This window comes from Gastrolobium bilobum, unplaced genomic scaffold, assembly GCF_033153095.1.
Source record: "Gastrolobium bilobum isolate Gb01-03AN ecotype WA unplaced genomic scaffold, APGP_CSIRO_Gbil_v1 utg54545, whole genome shotgun sequence".
NCBI classification, from domain to species: Eukaryota; Viridiplantae; Streptophyta; class Magnoliopsida; order Fabales; family Fabaceae; genus Gastrolobium; species Gastrolobium bilobum.
Window position 1 is genome coordinate 54,236 of NW_026899767.1, and position 20,412 is coordinate 74,647.

At 33.9% G+C, this 20,412-nt stretch overlaps 1 protein-coding gene across 1 annotated transcript; it reads right to left on the reverse strand.

Moving 5' to 3' along the window:
- Positions 1 to 2,809: 2,809 nt before the first annotated feature.
- Positions 2,810 to 6,906, reverse strand: LOC133293281 (protein PIN-LIKES 3-like). Its single transcript, XM_061491819.1, has 10 exons — positions 6,772 to 6,906; positions 6,516 to 6,595; positions 6,299 to 6,423; positions 5,439 to 5,560; positions 5,089 to 5,331; positions 4,178 to 4,270; positions 3,704 to 3,804; positions 3,554 to 3,603; positions 3,065 to 3,250; positions 2,810 to 2,934 (listed from the first exon to the last, which is right to left on the reverse strand). Exons 1-10 carry the CDS (start codon positions 6,904 to 6,906, stop codon positions 2,810 to 2,812), a joined length of 1,260 nt encoding a protein of 419 aa, XP_061347803.1.
- Between the last annotated feature and the right edge of the window lie 13,506 nt (positions 6,907 to 20,412).

A 20,412-nucleotide genomic window follows, 5' to 3' on the forward strand; every position in this document is an offset into this window, starting at 1 on the left:
GATGTTTTGTATTTTGTGAATTAATGATTGACAATAAAAGAAACTATATTTGGCCAATATATATTGCAAGATAGAATGAGGGCCTAGGGAGTGAGTATATCTATTTGTTTGGTGAAAGCAAGGTATTCTTTTTAAGGACATAAGTAATATTTTTCTTTTCCTATTCTTATGTCTGATTCTTGGCTTGGAACTAGCCTGTGGCTTAAAGTAGGCACATGCATGATTGTGACACAAGAAAATATGCTGTTTAGTGTAATTGCAATGAGATATGTTTGCAATGTGTGTCAATCTACCTGCACTTTTGAATTTAGATAAGGGTCTCCTGTGTAGGATTATTGTCTTTTCCTTTATTAAATTTACAGTATAAGTTTCTAAGGGTTTTAGGAGAATTGGATACCCTGCATCTTCTTTGTAATACTTCATCATTATAAAGTGGCCCTCTCTTACCCTTTCACTTCTGGAACTAGAATAACTGTTGTTAACCTTAAAAGTAACATTTACTTATAATGATTGAATAATATTATTTTATAAAATAATTGTAATAATAATTATTATTATTATTTAAAATCCTCTGAAGAAGTTTTCAATTAAATTTTTTTTGAATATAAAATAAGTTAATTCAAACACGATAGTTGTCTGTAATTTCCATTTTCATCTTATAATATATATTGTTTTTTTTTTTTTTTTTGAGTTAACTCAATCATAATTAACTCTTTGAGGCGAGTTGACTCATTCTAGTATGCTTTGACTCTTTGAACAACCTATGGAATTAATTCGGAGTAGGGATAAATCTTTGGTACTACTATTGTATCCAAGTGGGTGCAATATTTTTTCAATTTTGGAAAAATTTCAATATTTTTCCAATTTCTTTTTTTCGTCACATTGTACTTTTCTCCAAAATTGAAAAAATGTTATACCCAATTGGGTAAAAGTACAACAGTAGTAGTACCAAAGATTTATCCCTAGAGTAGGGGTGTGCAAAAGAACCAAAAAGTTGAACTGAACTATGAACTGAACCGAACTACTCTTAAAATAACCGATTTGGAAAATCAGATCATGAACTGAATTGATTTTTAGAAATTAGTTCAAGAACCAAAATGAACCGAATCGTTTTATTATTTTATTTCTTTACTTTTTTATTTAATTTTCTTTTTAGAATAGGTTCGACGCGAACTGATTTTGAACCAAACAAAATTATTTTCAAGTTTAACCGAATCAATTTCCAAACGAATCATTTAAATTAATTTGGTTAAGTTCTTAAAAAAATTCAGTTCAATTCGACTCATGCACACCCCTAATTCAGAATGCAGGGAAAATCAGTGATAAAAATATTTAAATCCCTTTTAAAAATGATTTTTAAAGATCAAAACGCGATCTTTTCCTTTTAACTTAATCAACTCACTTATTATGAATTGAATTACCACTATTTGACGATTGAACAACGGTAAAGTTATTCTTTTTGACGGGAACGTCATGAAGTCGAATCTGGTGACAATTTTTTGGCATAAATGGAAGGGTAAGCGGCATTCAATTTATCCTTACTTCTATTCTCTCGTAAGTCAAAAAAGCCATGTGCACTGAAATTTGCCATTTACAACAAACTAATTCATTGAGTATTTTAATACCTAAATTGCTTTTAACATTAAAAATATTTTCATCTGATATGAGATGATAGCCTTTATCAGCGGAAATAAAGATTCCTTTTTCCTTGCAAAAGCAACGGCGTGTCTACCATTCCACTATTCCAGTACTGTACATTTTTATTTCCATAAATCATTATTTTTTACGTTGGCTTGAAGTACAATTTTATTTATATATATTTTTTAACACATTTATATTTAGAAAAATGACTCAAAAGTTTGTTTACCAAATTTCTAATTTTTTAATTAAATAATAATATAATTCAATTCAAAATACAAACATAACTAAACAATAATCTATTTACCATTAAATAATAGTTAACCTACATCATATTAATTGGTCAACTATAGGTAGAATGTTGATTAAATTAATTTGGACTTAATCAATATACAAAATGAAATGAAAAATATGTTATTGACCCCAACAAATGGATTGTTTTCCTTATATATTTATGGATTTATTAATCTCATATTATCGGAGATATCTTATCTCATGTTATAGAGAATAGAGATAAATATGTGAATTCTTTTAATTTTAATTTAATTTTATTTTTTTATAAATGGTGAACCCCACACATTTATCTGTATAACATGAGACAAGACATCTCCAACAATATTAGAAAATATTTTTTTTTTATATTTATATTCACTTTCTGTTTTATCATGGCCTTAGAATCTCCCACTGGCTAACTTTTTAACTTTTTAGGTGTGGTCAATTAGAATCTCCCACTGGTGTACATTCTTTATCAGAGCTTGCACATATGATGGTGGGGTATTGGTTTAGAAAATATGATTTTTCAGTAGTTATCTAATGTATTTTGAGAATGATACTAGTTCACTGAAAACGTGTCTAGATGTTAGTCCTTTTGCCTTATTGTTTATGCATTGTGGCAGTTCAAAATTACTTCATATTATAAGAACAAAATCATCACCTTTATCTAAAATTAATTGGTCGGTTGTATTAAATTAAAGATAACAATGGTGAATATTTTATTTAGTCTGAGATCTTTTTTCCCCTTTCTCACATTACCTTTGGCTACAAATTATAGCATAAAGTTACATCATATATGATTATATGGTTTCCACACTTCTACACTGTGTGAAACTTTGTCAGTGAGGCATGTGTGAATCATAAAAAAAAAAAAAAAACATCTTGCAACAGAAAAGAGTCATAGTACAAGCCACATAAAGAATGTACACCAGAAAGTAAGTGAAACTGCAGCACAGGAATAAGTTGCTAACATGATAACTGAGCATTCACTCTCACCAACTCCAAACAATTGAGTAATTGTACCTGATACAGTCATAAAATGAATATTTTTCCAACTAAATTCTTTTTTAAAAAAAAAAAAAAAAAAAAAACTTATAGTGTATAGTAACATCTTAAAATGGAACTGAAGTATCATAATTCATAAGCAACTTACTCACGACTAGTGCAGGTGGAAGGGCAAATTGGAGCAGTAAAACAAACTGATATAAAGGATCAGGGTGGATCAAGCTGAAGTGAACTGCACCTTTAACAATGCCTATTCCTATTGCTGGCAAGGCAATATATTTAACCACAATAATGCCAATAATAAGTGGAAATTGCATTCCTAATCCTTTTATACCTGAAAAGCAACCAATTTTTGTCCTCATACTCATTTTCAAATGTAACTACTATATTGAACTCAGCCCAAGAGATAAAATCACTCCCCTTTAACCCAACTAATTCAGGGTTCGTGTGAGGGTAATACTTGTACACAACCTCATCCTTGCATATTTACAAAGAGACTGTTTTCTAGATTCGAACCTATGACCATTCCGTCACAAAGGAACAACTGTACCATTGCTCCAGGCTCGCCCTCTTAACTCAACCCAAGAGATGAATGACAAAATTGAAAAATTGATGTTATTGATAATTGATTGATTACCCTGAAGATTTGCCCCAAGCAATAAGATCATTGATGGAATGCTTGCATCCCTGAAAACCAAGCAAAAGGGAAAAGAAAAAGAGTACAGTAAAAGGAAGTAGCTAAATATATTTTAATCTAATGCCCAAATAGGTGGTAGAGGATGCTCACCCTATCATGTTTGCAGAGTCTTGAAACACATGGAGAGGAGCACTATCACCTACTAGTAGTTTTCGAAATTGAGGGACTACACCAATTGTTAAACCAATAATCTGCATACACACAAGGAAAACAAAATTATCATTGTTTGGAAGAGTTAATAAGGCTTCAATACAAAATTAAATCAAGATAACAATGCCTTCTTAAGCTTCAGTGTTAAACAATTTAATTGATGAAGCTTGTTCAAAGTAGGCATTGGTCTAACACACTGACTCGGTCATATCAATTACTATGTTGAAGCTAAGAACAAATTTCAACATAGTAATTGCTGTGAATTTGATATGACTGAGTCAGTGTTATTATTTGTATTGTGACTAGTATAATACCTCATTCTATACTTCATAGTATACCATCTCCTTCAAATGAATTACTTCATTGAAAATAATTGGAAGATTACTGAGATAAATGGGAAAATTATGAACATACCGCTCCCATCGTTGAAGGTGCAAATAGTGTCCTTAAGTTGATCTTATCAGCTAATATTTTGAGGTGTTTCATAATCTTTAGCTTTTCTGGTACCTGTGAAACTCTTGAAAATGTAAGGCATCGTTTGTACAAAGTCTTTAGTATATGAAGACATGTCATATTCCATTTTAATTCCATTTATCTCTTTTACTTTTTTCCCACTAGATAGAGCACTTTGCAGATAGTAATACCTAAGTCACCAACCATTCTTGTTTATACCATTCAATTTAACTCTGAGCTAAACAATATAAGATTTCATTAAAATCAGAAACTGGCATCTTTGTCTGGTATAAGAAGTTGGAGGTAACCCAAGGCTCAAGTGATAACATGAGCCCCATGATGGATGAACAAACTGCCAAAAGAGCATGGACTCGAATCCTGTAGAGGACCTTTGAGTTCAGAGTTGGATAATACCAAACAGCTTGACTCGAAATTAGTCTCATACCTAGCACGTGGGGATACTCAGAGCATGACTCGCCTCAAAAAAATAAATAGGGTCGTGGAATCCAAAAAAGAAGTTGGAGTGGATGTTAACGGGGTAACACTATAAAGGTTTTGATGCATTCCAATTAATGAATTTGAGACTTCAGTGGTCAAAGAGTAAAATGAGAAAGAAATTCATGCAATGTAGAAATGTTTACATAAAGTAACTACATTAGAAAAAGGGAAATATAAGAATCATGTTGCAGGAATGGCACTGTTCATTCCTGCAACAAGGATACGGCGTCGTATCCTAAGGATACGGCGTTGTATCCTGACTTTGGTCTGACTTTTTTTTTTAAGCGTGGGACCCACACTTGATTTGTGTGTGTAGGAAAGTGTTCTTGTCATGTCAAATGACAAAAAGGGAACCCTTAGAAAAATACAACAACCTGTGCTTGTTCATCAGGAACTTTACATTCAACTTCAAGTTGATCCATGCGATCATTAGGCTGTGATTTGTCCTCAGCAGTAAACAAAGCTCTTATGGAACACTTTGAATGGTCTTCTGGATCAGTTTCTGTTCCTGGCAATGGATTTACTATGGATTCTTCAACTTTGGCAACATTGGAAATCTTGGATGAATATATGCGGACAATGTTGTACACAATTGACCAAGAGTAAGTGGATCCTAGCTGAAAAACCAGAAATACAGTGAAAATGTTTAAAATAATTCTGAAATCTCAACTTTACTGTGTGATGGACATACTTAAATTCCAAATGTTTAAAATTAGTGTCATACTGCCATTGACAGAGAAGCATAAGCTAGTCCATTTCTGTAGCAAACATCTACATCTCCAAAAGGATTGCTTCTTTCTTTACAGAGAGCTGGAACTATAATAAAAACCAAACTGCCAAGATTTCCTGTAGACATCAAATGGAAAATTTTCATAATACACACATATGGAGTATGATCAACCAACACCAAATAACAAGAAGTCTTACACTCAATCTTATCTATTGATTTATTTGCATCCAAGGATTCTAATTTGTCAGTCACATGATTCCATTAGATACAAATAAAATCAACAACTAAGATTGAAAATGTAATTTACATCGGTATTAAATGATATTGCCTATATATATATTTATGTAGGGACAAGATCAAGTTACAACATGATCAACTTACATCGGTATAAGAATAATAGATCTTATATTAAATCTTAACCGTTAATTTCTGTGCATCTAGTGGTTATAATTTATTAAGAATTAATAATTAATTAATGAGAATAACCCAATCTTACACCGTTATAAATGCTACGCTCAATTTTAATCATTAGATCCAAGTGAAATCAACGGTTAAGATTGAGTGTCAAACTTGTTATTTTTACAAGCTTATAAATTGGTACTCTCCTCTCTATTTCTCTCTCTCTCTCTCTCTCGCTATATATATAAGGGTTTTATAAAAATTATGTTGTAGGAAAAGTGATCGCGTTATGTATAGAGATTTGTTTAGTGTGCCGTGATTTTTTTTTTTGCTTCAAAAGATGCGGGCCCCGCAAAATATTGTGTGTGTAGGAAACTTTTTGCGGTCATGTCGCATGATGAATGCAAACCCCTGTATATAAAGAAAAAAAAAATTAAATCTGTAAATAAACCTGCCTGAAGCACAGCATCCCATGACTAGGCCTTGCAAATGATGAGGGACTCTAGTTATTTTAACAAGTAACCATCCAAGAGCTGTCCCAATAATATATATGAGAAGAACATTTAATGGCATGAACCACCTACATTATTCATGAAAGCAAGCATCTCTTCTAACCAATCAAATGAATAGAAACAAAACATGTCAGAGAATAGTGAGAAAGTACAAGCTTACAGCATAACCATGCTCTTAAAAGTTAAGGTTTTAGCCAGGCTGCTACAGATAAGAGCTGGAGTGAAGAGATAATATACCATCTGTGAAAAAATAAAATAAAATAAAAATGCTCATATTATTTGTTAGTTACCATGTAATGTCCTTATTTTGTTCTTTAGGGGGGGGACATAAAATACTGTAATAGATCAATCAATTATGAACAAAAAATTTGAAACTTTGGAGCATGTTACAGTATTTTGGAATAAATGAAACTTACAGTATTCATGTGCTTCCTGGCATTTTCCCTAAGTATGCCAAAGCGTTCAATTGCAAGGAATGTCCCAATAGCAGTAATCAACAGAACTTTCAGAATTGGCATTAATGCAACAAAGAAAAGTTGCAAGAAATCCATATTCTGTCTTTTCTTTTATAAGATTAAAAAAACCTCTCTTGTGCCACTCCAAATCAAGTTGTAATCATGAAATGTGAAACAAGTTTTAGATGAACATCAAATGGACTTAATGAAAAGGGTTTTGATCTTTCCCTTTTAAAGTTAAACAAGAAGCTGTTCATTGTAATTTATTTTGTCAATGGAGCCAATTGGATTCTCAACACAATGGCTACAAAGTTCTATTGGGCCATTTGTTGATTTTTTTAAATCTTTCTTAATTAAAAATTTCCACACAATTTTTAAAGAGAACTAAATAAGTATTTTTAATTAAAAAACCTAATAAAAGTAATTTTATTTTTTTCTTACAAATTAAAAAAAAATAACCAACGCAAGGGTTGGCTCAAGTGGTAATATACTCAAATAAGGATGAACTTCCAAAAGAGTATCGATTCGAATTTGGGAGAGAATCTTTGAAGTCAGAGCTGCTGAATAATTGATACCCACTTGACTTAGGATTAATCTCATATTTGTGTAGTTCCTTTTCCCACTTGGGTTATGGAATAGCTGAAGGACCTGGCTCGCTCCAAAAAAGTAATAAGAGTCGTGGAATCCAAAAGAAAAAATAACATATGACAAAAAATTATAGCATAATATTCTTTTTTTTTTTTTAAACTAGTCTAAACTCAGCTATTATAATAATTAAATTTAATCATTAAATAATTTAAAGCCAATCCTAGAGAAGAGTATGGAGTGTTATTTATTGAATTATTTAAAGCCAATTTCATAAAAATAAGAAGATTTTGTGCTGGCTGTTCAATTGCATGAAACCTACAATACTACTAAATAATAAATGGAAGCATACTTTGTCATGCCCAAACAGACAACTATATATATGTAAACTATTTATGAAAATCAATGTTGTTGAGTAATTAGCCACACTTAACCAAACAAAAAAGAATTCCCCATTCTAAAAGATTAAAGTGGAAAGATCTGAATTCAATACATTGTTAGGGGGGTGGGGGGAATGAAGAATATAAAAATCAAAAGCTAATGCCTTAGCTCAAGTGTCAACAAGCCGTTTTTGGTGCTGCTACATTCAATTCCATTACGGGGCTTTCGAAAATATTATATAAATTTTTTTATTTATGTTAAGATTCTAATTATTCCTTTGCGGCGTACCTACAATCTGGGCGGAGAAAATGGCCTGTACAAATATAAAACTAATTTCGAGTTAATCATCCTAAATTAATGTTATAGTATACAGTTTCCTAGTTACCGTGAATTTGGGTATTTTGATATTTGCCAAAATGTAACATACATTCAAGCGTATTCTATATGGTGCAAAAAGAATGAAACTGTATCAAAACTCTTCAAGCATATTTATTCCATATGTCATCAGCATATATGTGAACATCCATATACACAAATATTGGAAAATGAAACCCAATCATCTGATATATCACCGCATGTCAAACATCTGATAATGAACTTCCTTAGTTTATTCTCCTATAGAAACGAGCAAAAAGGGTATTATTCAATAAAATTTTAAATTGTATATCAATCAATGTTCTCCTCTTCACAATGTCTATTGTCTCGTCCAATAAATACATATTTGAAAATAAAAGTTTTCCAATTTTTTTAATAAAACTACAAATTATATTTAATAATAGGGATAATTATGGGTTTGCTTTTTTCTGCAGTTAATGCAGATAAGTTATCTGTAGTAAGCCTAATACGACGTCGTTTCGTGGCGAAAATCATGATGTTTTTATAATTTTAATTTATTTCAAGGTTATTATAGTCTTTATAATTATAATTTTTTAATATTTCAATGCCAAAACGACGTCGTTTTGGAAGTAAATGTAGATAACTTATCTGCATTAACTGCAGAAATATTTTTCAAGATAATTATACATACTACTATTTTAGGTTTATCATTCTTATTATCTGTTAGTTATCGTTTAATAATATATATAATAAAGATTAAAATTACTACTGTTAAACGTGTGATCGATCCTTCCACAATGTATTTATCCAACTTTTTTTTTTGGTAGAAGTATTTATCCAACTTTTACCTCCAAGACTATCGTATGACATAAAATTATTTATTTAATTAATATTATTATAAAAATGTGTATAAATTAATCTTTTTATATTTTGATATAAAATTCTTAATATTGTATCAAAATATTTAAATGTTATGATCAATACATAATTTTTATATTAAATAGAGAAATTATTTTAACTATAAGCAACCATTTTTTTAAAATAGCAAACTATCAATTTTTTTTCATAATTTATTTTCTAATATTATAAATAAGAAGTTAATTATATTTATAAGTTTTCATATAATTTTCTCATCTGGGACATATATATATATATATATATATATATATATATATATATATATATACTTTTATTTAAACATTTAGTTCAGAGCTTCACGGTATTGTATTATTTTCAAAAGTAATAATGAATTTAGTTCAGAGCTTCACTTTATTGTATTATTTTCAAAAGTAATAATGAATTTAGTTCAGAGCTTCACTGTATTGTATTATTTTCAAAAGTAATAATGAATTTTTTTTGTTACATCTGCACGCTGTTATTCATCATTTTTCATTTTTTCGGGATAAGCATTGACAACTCTTTTTCTCCTAATGCTTTATTTCACGTATTAAACTTTTTGACCTTTTTTGCCTATCACGAAAAGTCCTGAATCTATTCATAGCTAATTTAAAAAAATTTCATTAGCTTTTTGAAAAATGTATTTAATTTTTTTTTTTTTTGGTACATAAATTTATTTAATTTAACTCAAAATGAAAAAGTACATCATTAAATATTTATTCAAGATATTTAAAATTAAATATGAACAGATTAAACAACTTTTGGCAGAGGCAAAAAGTAAAAAAGCTAATAGCTGGAATAATGCGTTGGAAGCAAAAGAGTCAATACATATGGAGGAAAATAATAAATAACGACTCTAGGTGTAATCAAATAAAATATTTTTCATTTTTAAAAATTAAACAATACAACTGTAAAAAACAAATCTGAAGTATTAAATAAAACATTTTATAAATTGTTCTGTACTAATGAAAAAGATATCTAGTCAAAAAATTAGCAAATTAATCTTGGATCTAGATGCTTAATCAGATATCTATAAATTAGATATCTTTGAGTGTAGCAGATTATTGTTCACTGGTAATAATGGCATTAGTCAAAGGGGGAGTGTGTATGCACAATAATAACATAATAGTAAAGATAGAGTAAGTGTTCATACATGTAGGTTTTACCTCTTATTTATAGGATTTACCTTTAGGTAGTGGAATTCCTGACCTTTGGTGCCTCTTTAATAAGCCCATGGTCAGGTTCGTTGCTGTGTATTATGATTAGTATCTTAGATTGATACTTTCCTTTAGTCACATTAATTTTCTCTTTCTATTGCCTATTATTTGACTTCATAGTTTATATAGCATGAGCCTCTTATACAGGTTCATAACAGGTGTCCCCTGTCCCGGTAGTCTGGATATTTGGGCTACCTAGGTGCATTATATTTGCAACTTTATGATCCCAGTTTGGTATCCAAGCTATAGCCGGAATTCGCTGGGGATCCGTGTAGTTATTGCTTGATACTAGTTATAATTTGACATCATCTTTTTCATTTGTAGTTGGTTATTAGTGTTAATATCTCAACTCTGTTGACTTTATTGTTGAGTGTAGATTTTGAGAAATAATTTATTTGTCCCCCAGCTCGATGGTATAGGAGTCTGTGTTGCCGAGATAAATATAAAAGGATATGATCTTCGTATTTCAAATAATGTATCATATTCTCTATTTCGCTATTTAAGACGGGCAAGTCCTTATTGCAATTCATCCTTGCTCGTTGGTAGTCGAGCTTTGGATTCATTGTTTGGTATTGGGAGTATGATCCAAAATCAATACTTTGTATACTTGTTCTTTCCTTTGAAGTTGTATCGTTGCCCATTATCCGGGATATGTGGTCTAATCGTTGCGTCTTCTTGACTTTATTTTGGCGATTTCATATTTACATGTGTTGCTATCTAATTGGAAAGATGTGCCTAGAGTGTCGCCTTCGTGTGTTGTGCACATTTAATGCTGATGTCTGAATATCGCTTCAACTGTCTTGTCAGTGTTGATTTGACATATTTGTCCCTGCCTTTTCATTTCACGCGTTCAACTTTTGATTTCCTCTTTTCTCTTCAGCATCTTCACATTACCTAGCATTTCATCCCTTCTCTCTCTTGTTTTCTTCTTCGGCTTCTGGGTTTTTGCATTCCTGAAGATTCATTTATTTTAAGAGTTGCAACTCTGCTCTTTATCGCCTTCTCATTTCTCATTTTCTTCATCAGGTATCTTTCTGCATCCTCTCCATCTTTTATATACTTTATCTCAATAGATGTTTCCTTCATCGAATCAGTTCCATTTTTAACTCAACTATTGCTCCTATGGATTCTGGTTCTGTTCATTCATCTATCCATGCCGCCTCCTTTGAATACCTTCCATCTTTCTCGGTCCCGGTGTCTGACTCTCCTTTAGTCACCTCTTCTCCTAATGAGTTGCAACCTATTTCCCCACTTTCGGTTTCTCCAGATGTTTATATGGGTTCACATCTGACTGTATCTCCTCCTTCGGCTTTTGTAACACCCCGTGTATGCCCGGTTTGTTGACATGTCATCGTATTAAGCCATGCTTAATATAAAAATGCGGAATATATTTTTCTTTTCCAATTATGACGTCATTATCATTACCAAGTTGGGTTACTTAATTCATTTTCCAAAACAATGCTTGTATGTAAATTGCAAAGGACAGCTAACTGAAATACCTCATATATAAACAAGTGAGTATCTATGTCACGGAACTACAACACGTAGTCCGGACAATATCCTGATACATTATTAAAACTCGAATCTAAAACAAGACATAGTCAAACGTTGTGGCATGGATAATACCCATGCTCACCAAATAACAACAATCCCTACAGAGTCTCAACAATAACAACATAATCATAAAGATATCATGTCAGCATCTAGCAGATAATCATAACAGCAAATAAATCAGCTAAGCTCTGGCCTCCTACCGCTAGAGGTCTCAACCCCCGCATTACCTGAACTTGAAAATGGTGCCCCAAACGTGGGGTGAGATCTCTAAACAGAAATCTCAGTAAGATAAGGGGTCCTCAAGGATCTTCCTCCCCAAGCTCACTTACATGTGCAATATAAGTTCAAAAGCAGTTTGACAATATGAGTTCCAAAACTAGTGCAATGCAGCAGATAATCATGTCATGTGTGTTATAACTATTCTACTGATCAGAGAAGTGCATGAATACCTCTATTACCCACACCGATACCAGCCTATGTTGTACCCGGCCACAACACCACCCCATGGCCTCCTGTCTAGGCGAAACACCACATACATATCATAAGCAATTGCACTTAATAGCTCCATAGCATTTCAAATAAGCAGTACATGAAAACACATCATGCATATAACCATCCCCCCATGGGACATGGTGGAACAAACAATGGCTAAACCGAGGACACGAAAGCTTACTTGTCAAGCTAAACCCTCCCTTACGACTCGATGTCCAAAGGGTCACAAGTAATAATAGTGTCCAGCAAGGTCACATATCTATTTTCATAACATTCATACTATCAATAAACATATCATAGCTTTTCAGATTTAAAATGAACATTATTTCTTGTTCGTTTCGCTTACTGCGGGCTCTTTTCCGAAGCAACAAGCACTAAACTGTCTTTACCATTTTCAAGACTGAAATTTCATCTCTTTACTAAATATTCCACTATTTTACTATGTTAAACTAGACATCTTAAGGTTTCCAACGATATGCTTTATGTCTCACTCGGAGTTGTATAACTCCGATTATGTTTTTCGCAAAGTGACTGTTGCAAACTGAATTTCCAGCAACCAAGTCGAGACTTCAAACTAACACTGCGACCAATACACTTATCCAATGACTATAAAATTTTACAGAATTTTAGCTCTATGTGTTAGCTTCACATAGGTCGAAACCTCACTCAATTTGGAGCTCTGTTGCTCAAGATATCGCAATTTTACTAAACTAGGTTGTTGTTGTCACATTTGCACTAGGTAATCGATTACCATACAGGGGTAATCCATTACCCTTCATGGTAATCGATTACCACTCAAAGGTAATCGATTGCTACCTGTGCAGAAAACGTGAAAATGCAGAATTTTCTGCATAATTCGAGAACCCAATGGATTCCAATGGTCCAAGGTTCAATTTTTCTCAAAACAGCAGTTCAACACTACTTATTATACATGTATTAACAACCTTTAACTTGATTAATCAAAGTTATCTCTTTTCATGACACAAACAAGCTATTTTCATGAAATTTAAAAGGGAATGTTCAAGGTATACCTATGGAGGTTCAAACTCAACAGAAAAGTAGGCTCTTGGAGCTCTCCAAACTGACCCAAAACTCAGGTTCAACAAAGCTACGAAAATACCATGAAGCTCAAAATGGCATGGGGATGGCTCCCACACCTCACAACCTCAAAGTCAGAAGCTTTCCCCCCCACCACAATCCCACAACTCAGAAATGGCTGGACTTTTACCCACACATGGCTAGAGCACACTCATACAAGCAACTTTGGTGAAGAAATGAAATGGAAAGGTTCTCTCTTGGAGCTTCTATGGAGGAGAGAAGATGAGAGAAGGGTGGCTGCCTCAAGAACCTCAGAAAACCCACGCAAGTTTATAATTTTCTGACCTAGGATCATGTGCCCATGGGTATTTATAGGCACGCTTAAGTTAATCGCGCAGTATTAGCGTTAATAGCTACGCTTATTATTTTAATCTCAAACTTCATATTCTGAACCTAACCATTTTTCTAAATTTTTTTATATTTTAATTTTAATTTTTCGCAATACTTTTTCGGTACGCGTTTTCACGCTAACAATATTAGTTCTGGCATCAGTTCTCGTCATTTTGACTTGAAACTCATTTTACAAGTCCTATATATTATTCTAGTGACATATACACACTTTTCATAATTTTTCGAGATACTTCACCGGTACGCATTTATACCGAGTAGCAGAGCCGGTATCTGCACTTTTCATCAGAAAACCGACTTTCAGCATTATTAATCACTTACCAATATTATTTAAGCCTCATAATAATTATTAGGGTCAATTATGAAATTATTTCGTAATTTCACATAATTAATTAATTTCCTTAATTAACGGTGCAGGTTCTTACAACTTTGGTCCCACCTTCAGCTAGTGACCTTTCCATTGCTCTCGGTAAAGGTTCCTGTGATATCCGCCCTCCGGTCAGGTATTCAGTTAATATTAGTTACCATTGTCTTTCTCCATCATGTTTTGCATGTCTTCTATCTTTGTCTTTTGTGTCTATTCCTAAGACTACAGGTGAAGCACTTTCACATTCCGAATGAAGACATGCTATGATTGATGAAATGAGTGCTCTTCAGCACAATGGCAGATAGGATCCGGTCCTTCTTCCGTTAGGAAAATCTGTTGTTGGTTGTCGTTGGATTTATACCGTTAAGGTTGATCCCGATGGTAAAGTGGATCGTCTTAAAACTTGCTAGGTGGCGAAGGATTTCACTCAAGTGTTTGGACTAGATTATGGTGATATTTTTTTCCCCTGTGGTGAATATATCTTTTGTTCGCCTCTTTATTGCCATGGCTGCTGTCCGCCACAGGCCTCTCTATCAACTTGATATTAAGAATGCTTTTCTTCATGGTAATCTTGTGGTGGAAGTTTATATGGAGCAACCTCTTAGGTTTGTTGCTCTGGGGGAATGGAGTCTTGTTTGTTGTCTCCGCAAGTTTGTATATGGTCTCAAGCAATCTCCACGAGCTTGGTTTGGCAGATTTAGCAGTGTTGTTCAACAACTTGGTATGACTCAGAGTGAGGCTAATCATTCTTTCTTTTATTGTCATTCAGCTTCTAGGTTTATCTACTTAGTGGTGTATGTTGATGATATTGTCATCACAAGTAGTGATAATTGTGGGATTACTCAGTTGAAGCAACATTTATGCCATCATTTTCAAATCAAGTATCTTGGAAAACTTTGATATTTCATGGGAATCAATGTGGCCTAATCTAAAGATGGAATTGTGATATCTCAGAGAAAATATGCTCTGGATATTCTTGAAGAGACTGCTTTGTTAAATTCTAAGTCTGTTGATACATATTTGGATCCAAGTGTCAAGCTTTTACCAAATTAGGGGAGCCCTTTTGAGATCCTGAAAGGTAAAGAAGATTGGTTGAAAAACTAAACTACCTCACAGTCACTCGACCTGACATTTCATTTGTAGTTAGTGTGGTAAGTCAGTTTCTTAATTCTACATGTCAAGAATACTGGAATGTCGTCTTTCATATTCTCAAGTATATCAAGGTGTTTTCAGAAAAAGGCCTTGAATATGAAGATAAAGGTCATGTTAAAGTTGTCGAATACTATTAGAAGGCAAAGCAACCTTAGTCTTAGTCTGCTCCATCTTTTTTTTTTTCGAATATTCCGTTTTGAAGCTTAGAGCCAAGGCAATCCGGAGACCAGTATGAATAGCCTAAGCTCAGAGTTCAGCAGTCAACCAACAAAACCCGCCCCCTATTTGAATAAGGCTGGAAAGGATGCCCGCCAAGTTCAGATCAGTGAATGCTTCCCCCAACCATGAAAGGAAAGGCTTGACGAAGGGAGGGTAAGCCGGTTGTCCTACTGATAGAAGATCTACTGCTGGATATTGTGCCTTCGTTGGAGGCAACTTGATTTCCTAGAAAAGTAAGAAGTATAATGTAGTTGCCAGATCAAGTGCTGAAGCAGAGTATCGCTCCATGGCTACTACTACTTGCGAGCTCATCTGGTTTAAGCAACTTCTTAGAAAGCTTAGATTTTGGAGACACAGGACCGACAACCCTCATCAAGCAGCACTACATATTTCTTCCAATCCAGTGTTTCTTGAAAGAACCAAGCATATCAAGATAAATTGTCAGTTTAATCGAGAGAAGATCCTTGCTGGTGAAATTAATACTAGTTTTGTACCCTTTAATAATCAATTAGCAGATGTATTTATGAAGTCTTTGAGGGGTCATCGAATAGAGTATATATGTAACGAGCTTGGTGCTTATGATTTACACTCCAGCTTGATGTGGAGTGTTGTATATATATTAGAAGTAGTATAGGCTTAGTCCCACATCATGTATTTCAGGTTGTATATAATCAGTAGTTCTATATATAATATAACCTTCGCTGCGCTATTACACACACAGATTTATTTTAAAATTCTTTCGTCTCTTATTTCTCTACAATCCCATTTATTTCCTTTCCTTTTAGCCAGGCTACGTTACAGCTTTATAAAAGACCTCTTGATTTACTGTGTATACCATTAAGATTGTGGAGAGTTAGAATATAACCAAGCGTATGTAGTGTTGATTTAGTGGAACATGAGTGAAATACATACCCTCAAACACTTGAGTGTGAGTGAATTGAAAATCCTAGTGAGGGGGTATTTTGATGTAATCTTCCTACTCTTTGTCTTGAGAATTCTTATTATGATTTTATGACTTGTGGATTATGAACACTTGCTTGACTTGGTGTATCATTATTTCTACACATTGAGTCTGAATGCTCCGATGATTATGATACTGATCGATTAACTTGTTGAGATTTCATTGAGCACACGCCTATCTCCTTTCCCATAGTCATGTTTTAATTGATTTCTAAGGACAATAATATTCTAAATCTGAGAATTGTTTGATAAACTCATAGTTTATGATGTTTTTATGGACTAAAATCATCTATATTGTATAGTCAAAAGCATGGAAACTTAGGGTTATTTGGCTAAAAAGCATGAAATTTGAATTATTGACTAATGTGCATGATCCTTGGTTGTTTTGTAGGTGAAAAATGAGTGTTTTAACGCTTAGAATATGAAAAGAGAGACTTAGCTAAGGCCCTTGTTATGTTTTCAACTCTGACAATGAGCATTTTAACGTTCTCCGGAGCATTTTAACACCCGATTATGACCCAACTAAGGCCCAGTATGGTATTTTCACCCAAAGTTAGGGTTTCTACATATATTTAATTTAATTTTTAGAGAAAACTCATAACACTTGACGGCTAAGAAGTAGTTTTCATTGAAGAAGCGAGTCTTTCATTCTTTTAAAAGCTGGTAATAGGTCGGAGTCACGATTCCGTTGGAAACCTTGAAGATTCACCACGCCATCACACCAATGTAGTTTGTGGAAGCTTTCTTGTTTTCTTGGTTCTACCATGTTAGGCTAAATTTTCTTTGTAGTTAGGGCTATATGGAACTCAATCAAATCTTTATGTTATAAATAATCTTTAATGTCAAATTTCGTTTTTATATTGAATGAATTTATCTTTTCTTTATGCCTTCTATAAGTTTGATCTTGTGGGTTGATCTAGGGTGAATGTATGATGATAGGAATGTTGGTACATAAATCGTGCTTGGTAAATTCATCGTAATTCTTATGATTCTAGGGATAGTTATAAGGGTTATGTGATCTTTGTGATTCTTGAACTTAATACTTATTTTCTTTAGGAATAAATTGGGATATCAAGGGATTTAGTCCTAATTAATCTAAGAGAATTGATTGGAGATATGTTAAGGACGTTTAATTAAAAGTTTTAATTCATAACATAAAGGGGAGATTGAGGGAAATCAAAAATCCTAACTACGTTTCTTGATTGGAAAGTAACTCAAAATTTATCTTCTTGTTTAGTTATCTAGTTTTAATTTTGAATTCAAATTTCATCAAATCTTTTAATTGATTGTTCAACTTAAGCGAAAATAGTGATTGAAATTCTAATCCTCGTGAGAACGATCTCGTACTCTTACACTTTATTACTTGTACTATCGGTACACTTGCCGAAGTCACAACGTGTATCTTCTCCTGGAACTTATGGTGTCTCCTCCAAAGCTCCACTGATCATGTTGCAGTCAAACTCAGCTTCAGAAAACTCATCACTATTGGATTCCGCCTTCTTACCTTTACTTTCTTTCTTCCTTTGTCTTTTACGGGCTTCGGCTCTTACTGCTACCCTTTTACTTTCTTTTTTTGTTCTTCTAACTTTGGGTTTTAATTAGGTACTGACATAGCTTTTCTTCCCTAATACATTTATCGATTGCATCCTAGAGATCGCAGAACTCATCAGTAGTGTGACTAGGTCCATCATGAAATGCACAACCTAGAGCTATCTAATCCGCCTCTATTGAATATTGGTCTGGACGACTCTACTTTCTTCATATCGGTTAAAGTCACTTCCTTACATATCTGGGATCATGGTACATTCAGGGGGGCATACTTTTTGTATCTTTCCCTCATGGGTCGATCGTCTGAGCTTTTGCCTCAGAAATCAGATTACCTCTTGATTTCGGGTTGATCTCTTTCTCTTTTGGCCGAGCTCCTTCTTCGTGGACTTCGACCTTTAGTGTCTTTAATTGCGGCATTTGCTAACTCCACCTGCTCCAACTCCAGGTACTTCTTTGACCAGGCTCTAAATTCCTCCAGCATTTTGACTTTGTCCTTGTAGATAAATTTTGCTAATCTGGATGAGCCATCTAGCCCGGCTACTACCAGATGTACATGCATATTTTCTTGCAAATCCGAGACCTGTAATGCTTTATTTTTGAAATGATCCAAATACTTTTGAAGTATTTCACCCGACTGCTGCTTGATCTTGCCTAGTGAGAATTCTGACTTCGGATGCTTTTTACTAGTAGTAAAGTTCAACAAGAACTTGTTTCCAAATTCTTCAAATGATCTAACTGAATTTTCTAGTAATGTCGAGAACATGACTGCATGGCTCTTGTCAGAGTTGTTACAAATATCTGGGAAATGATTGGCTCATCAATTCCTCTGATATACATATCTTGTCAAAGGCATCAATGTGAACCTAAGGATCCTAACTCCCGTCATATTTCGATAAGCGTGTCGAGTGGAACTCTTCTAGGTAAGACGCATTCACGATCTCGTCTAAGAAATGGCTCTTGTTGTATTACCCTCTGCGTTATTTCCTTCTACACACACCTCCTTCACCACAACCAAGATCTTGTGCATTCTGGTTGCGCTCCACTACATCTCTGTTGCGTTCAGCTTCATCTCAGCCTTCATCTCGATTTTGATCCATATTTCTGGCTCTGCCATCATCTCTACCTCGGTCGTCATTCACATATCGGCCTCGCTCATTATCCACATCTCAACCTATGTTATCTATCTCGCTTCCATTCCTGACTTCGTTCTCAGTGTCATTGCCGGCGTTTCTATCGTGGTCTACTTCTCGGTTTCTTTCTACTCTTCTCTATCCTTCACCCTAGACTTGGCCTACTTCTTGTTCCGGGTTTCTCCATTGCAACAGCCGTTCTTCAAGTTCTTGAATTCTCCGAGCATCTAACTGCTTTGGAGTTGGTTCCGATTTTCCATCTCCTTCATTCGCTGCAGGATCATGTTGAGTGCGGTTTGCGCAATGCGGTTGTGTACGTCTATCGTTGGAGGTGGTTGGTGCAGTGGTGGAGGAGGCTGGCGCGATGCTGGCTGAGCTGGAGGATTTGGTGTCGAGGTAGAGGTCGTGTTCGAGATAGTGTCGTTGACGCGTACAACATCATGATTAGGTTCATTGGGAGGCTGTTCTGTTAGAACAGGATTCGTGGGAGGTGGCTGTTACATCTTGTGTTCACCATAGTTGATCGTGGGAGTGAAAATTTACCTTTCCCACATACGACGCCAATATTCTATCCTTGGGACAAAGATGTCTAGTCAGAGACTAGTATGTCTATATTGGATCTAAGAGCTCTTTCGGACATCTATGAAAGAAATATCTTTGAGTTTAACAGATCATTGTGCACTAAGAGAGATGACTTTGCTGAAGGGAAGATGTGTGTGCATAGTGACAACATAACAATAAGAGAGAATGTGTCCATACCTATAGACTTTACCTCTTATTTATGAAGTTTACCTGTGAATAGTAGAATTTTGGAACCTTAGGTGGCTTTTCTGAAGGCTCATGTCCAGGTTCATACCTGTCATATTAGTATTGATAGTCATTAAGGATCCTTTCCTTAATCTCCTTTAGTTTCCTATTTCGATAACCCTTTCTTAGGCCTTTTAGAACATAGGCTTCTAATATGAACCCATAACACACTTAAACCAGTCCTAACTTAGCTAAATTCTATACAAATTTAGATGTTAAAATCATTTTATTTGACACTTTGGCATCTGTGAAATGTCAAAAAAAGATCTTGCAATATAAAATAACTATAGAACAAGCCACATAATAAAGAATGTGCATGAGAGTGTAAGCAAAATTGTAGCACACGAATAAGTTGCTAACATGATAACTGAGCATTCACCCTCACCAGCTCCAAATAATTGAGTAATCGTAGCTGTTACAGTCATAAAATAAGTATATTACCATCTAAAGTCTAAGGGAGAAATGATTAAGATTTTTTTGGCAATAGAAAGTGAAAACAGTTATATGGATA

What these genes read in the sequence shown, in the direction of transcription:
- LOC133293281 (XM_061491819.1), bottom strand. Translation starts at nt 6,906, where the DNA reads ATGGATTTCTTGCAACTTTTCTTTGTTGCATTAATGCCAATTCTGAAA. An exon ending in ATGCTTCTCTGTCAATGGCA is followed by an intron (nt 5,332 to 5,438) that starts GTATGACACTAA and finishes CTGGTTTTTCAG; the next exon opens with CTAGGATCCACTTACTCTTG. An exon ending in TTCCTGATGAACAAGCACAG is followed by an intron (nt 4,271 to 5,088) that starts GTTGTTGTATTT and finishes AGAGTTTCACAG; the next exon opens with GTACCAGAAAAGCTAAAGAT.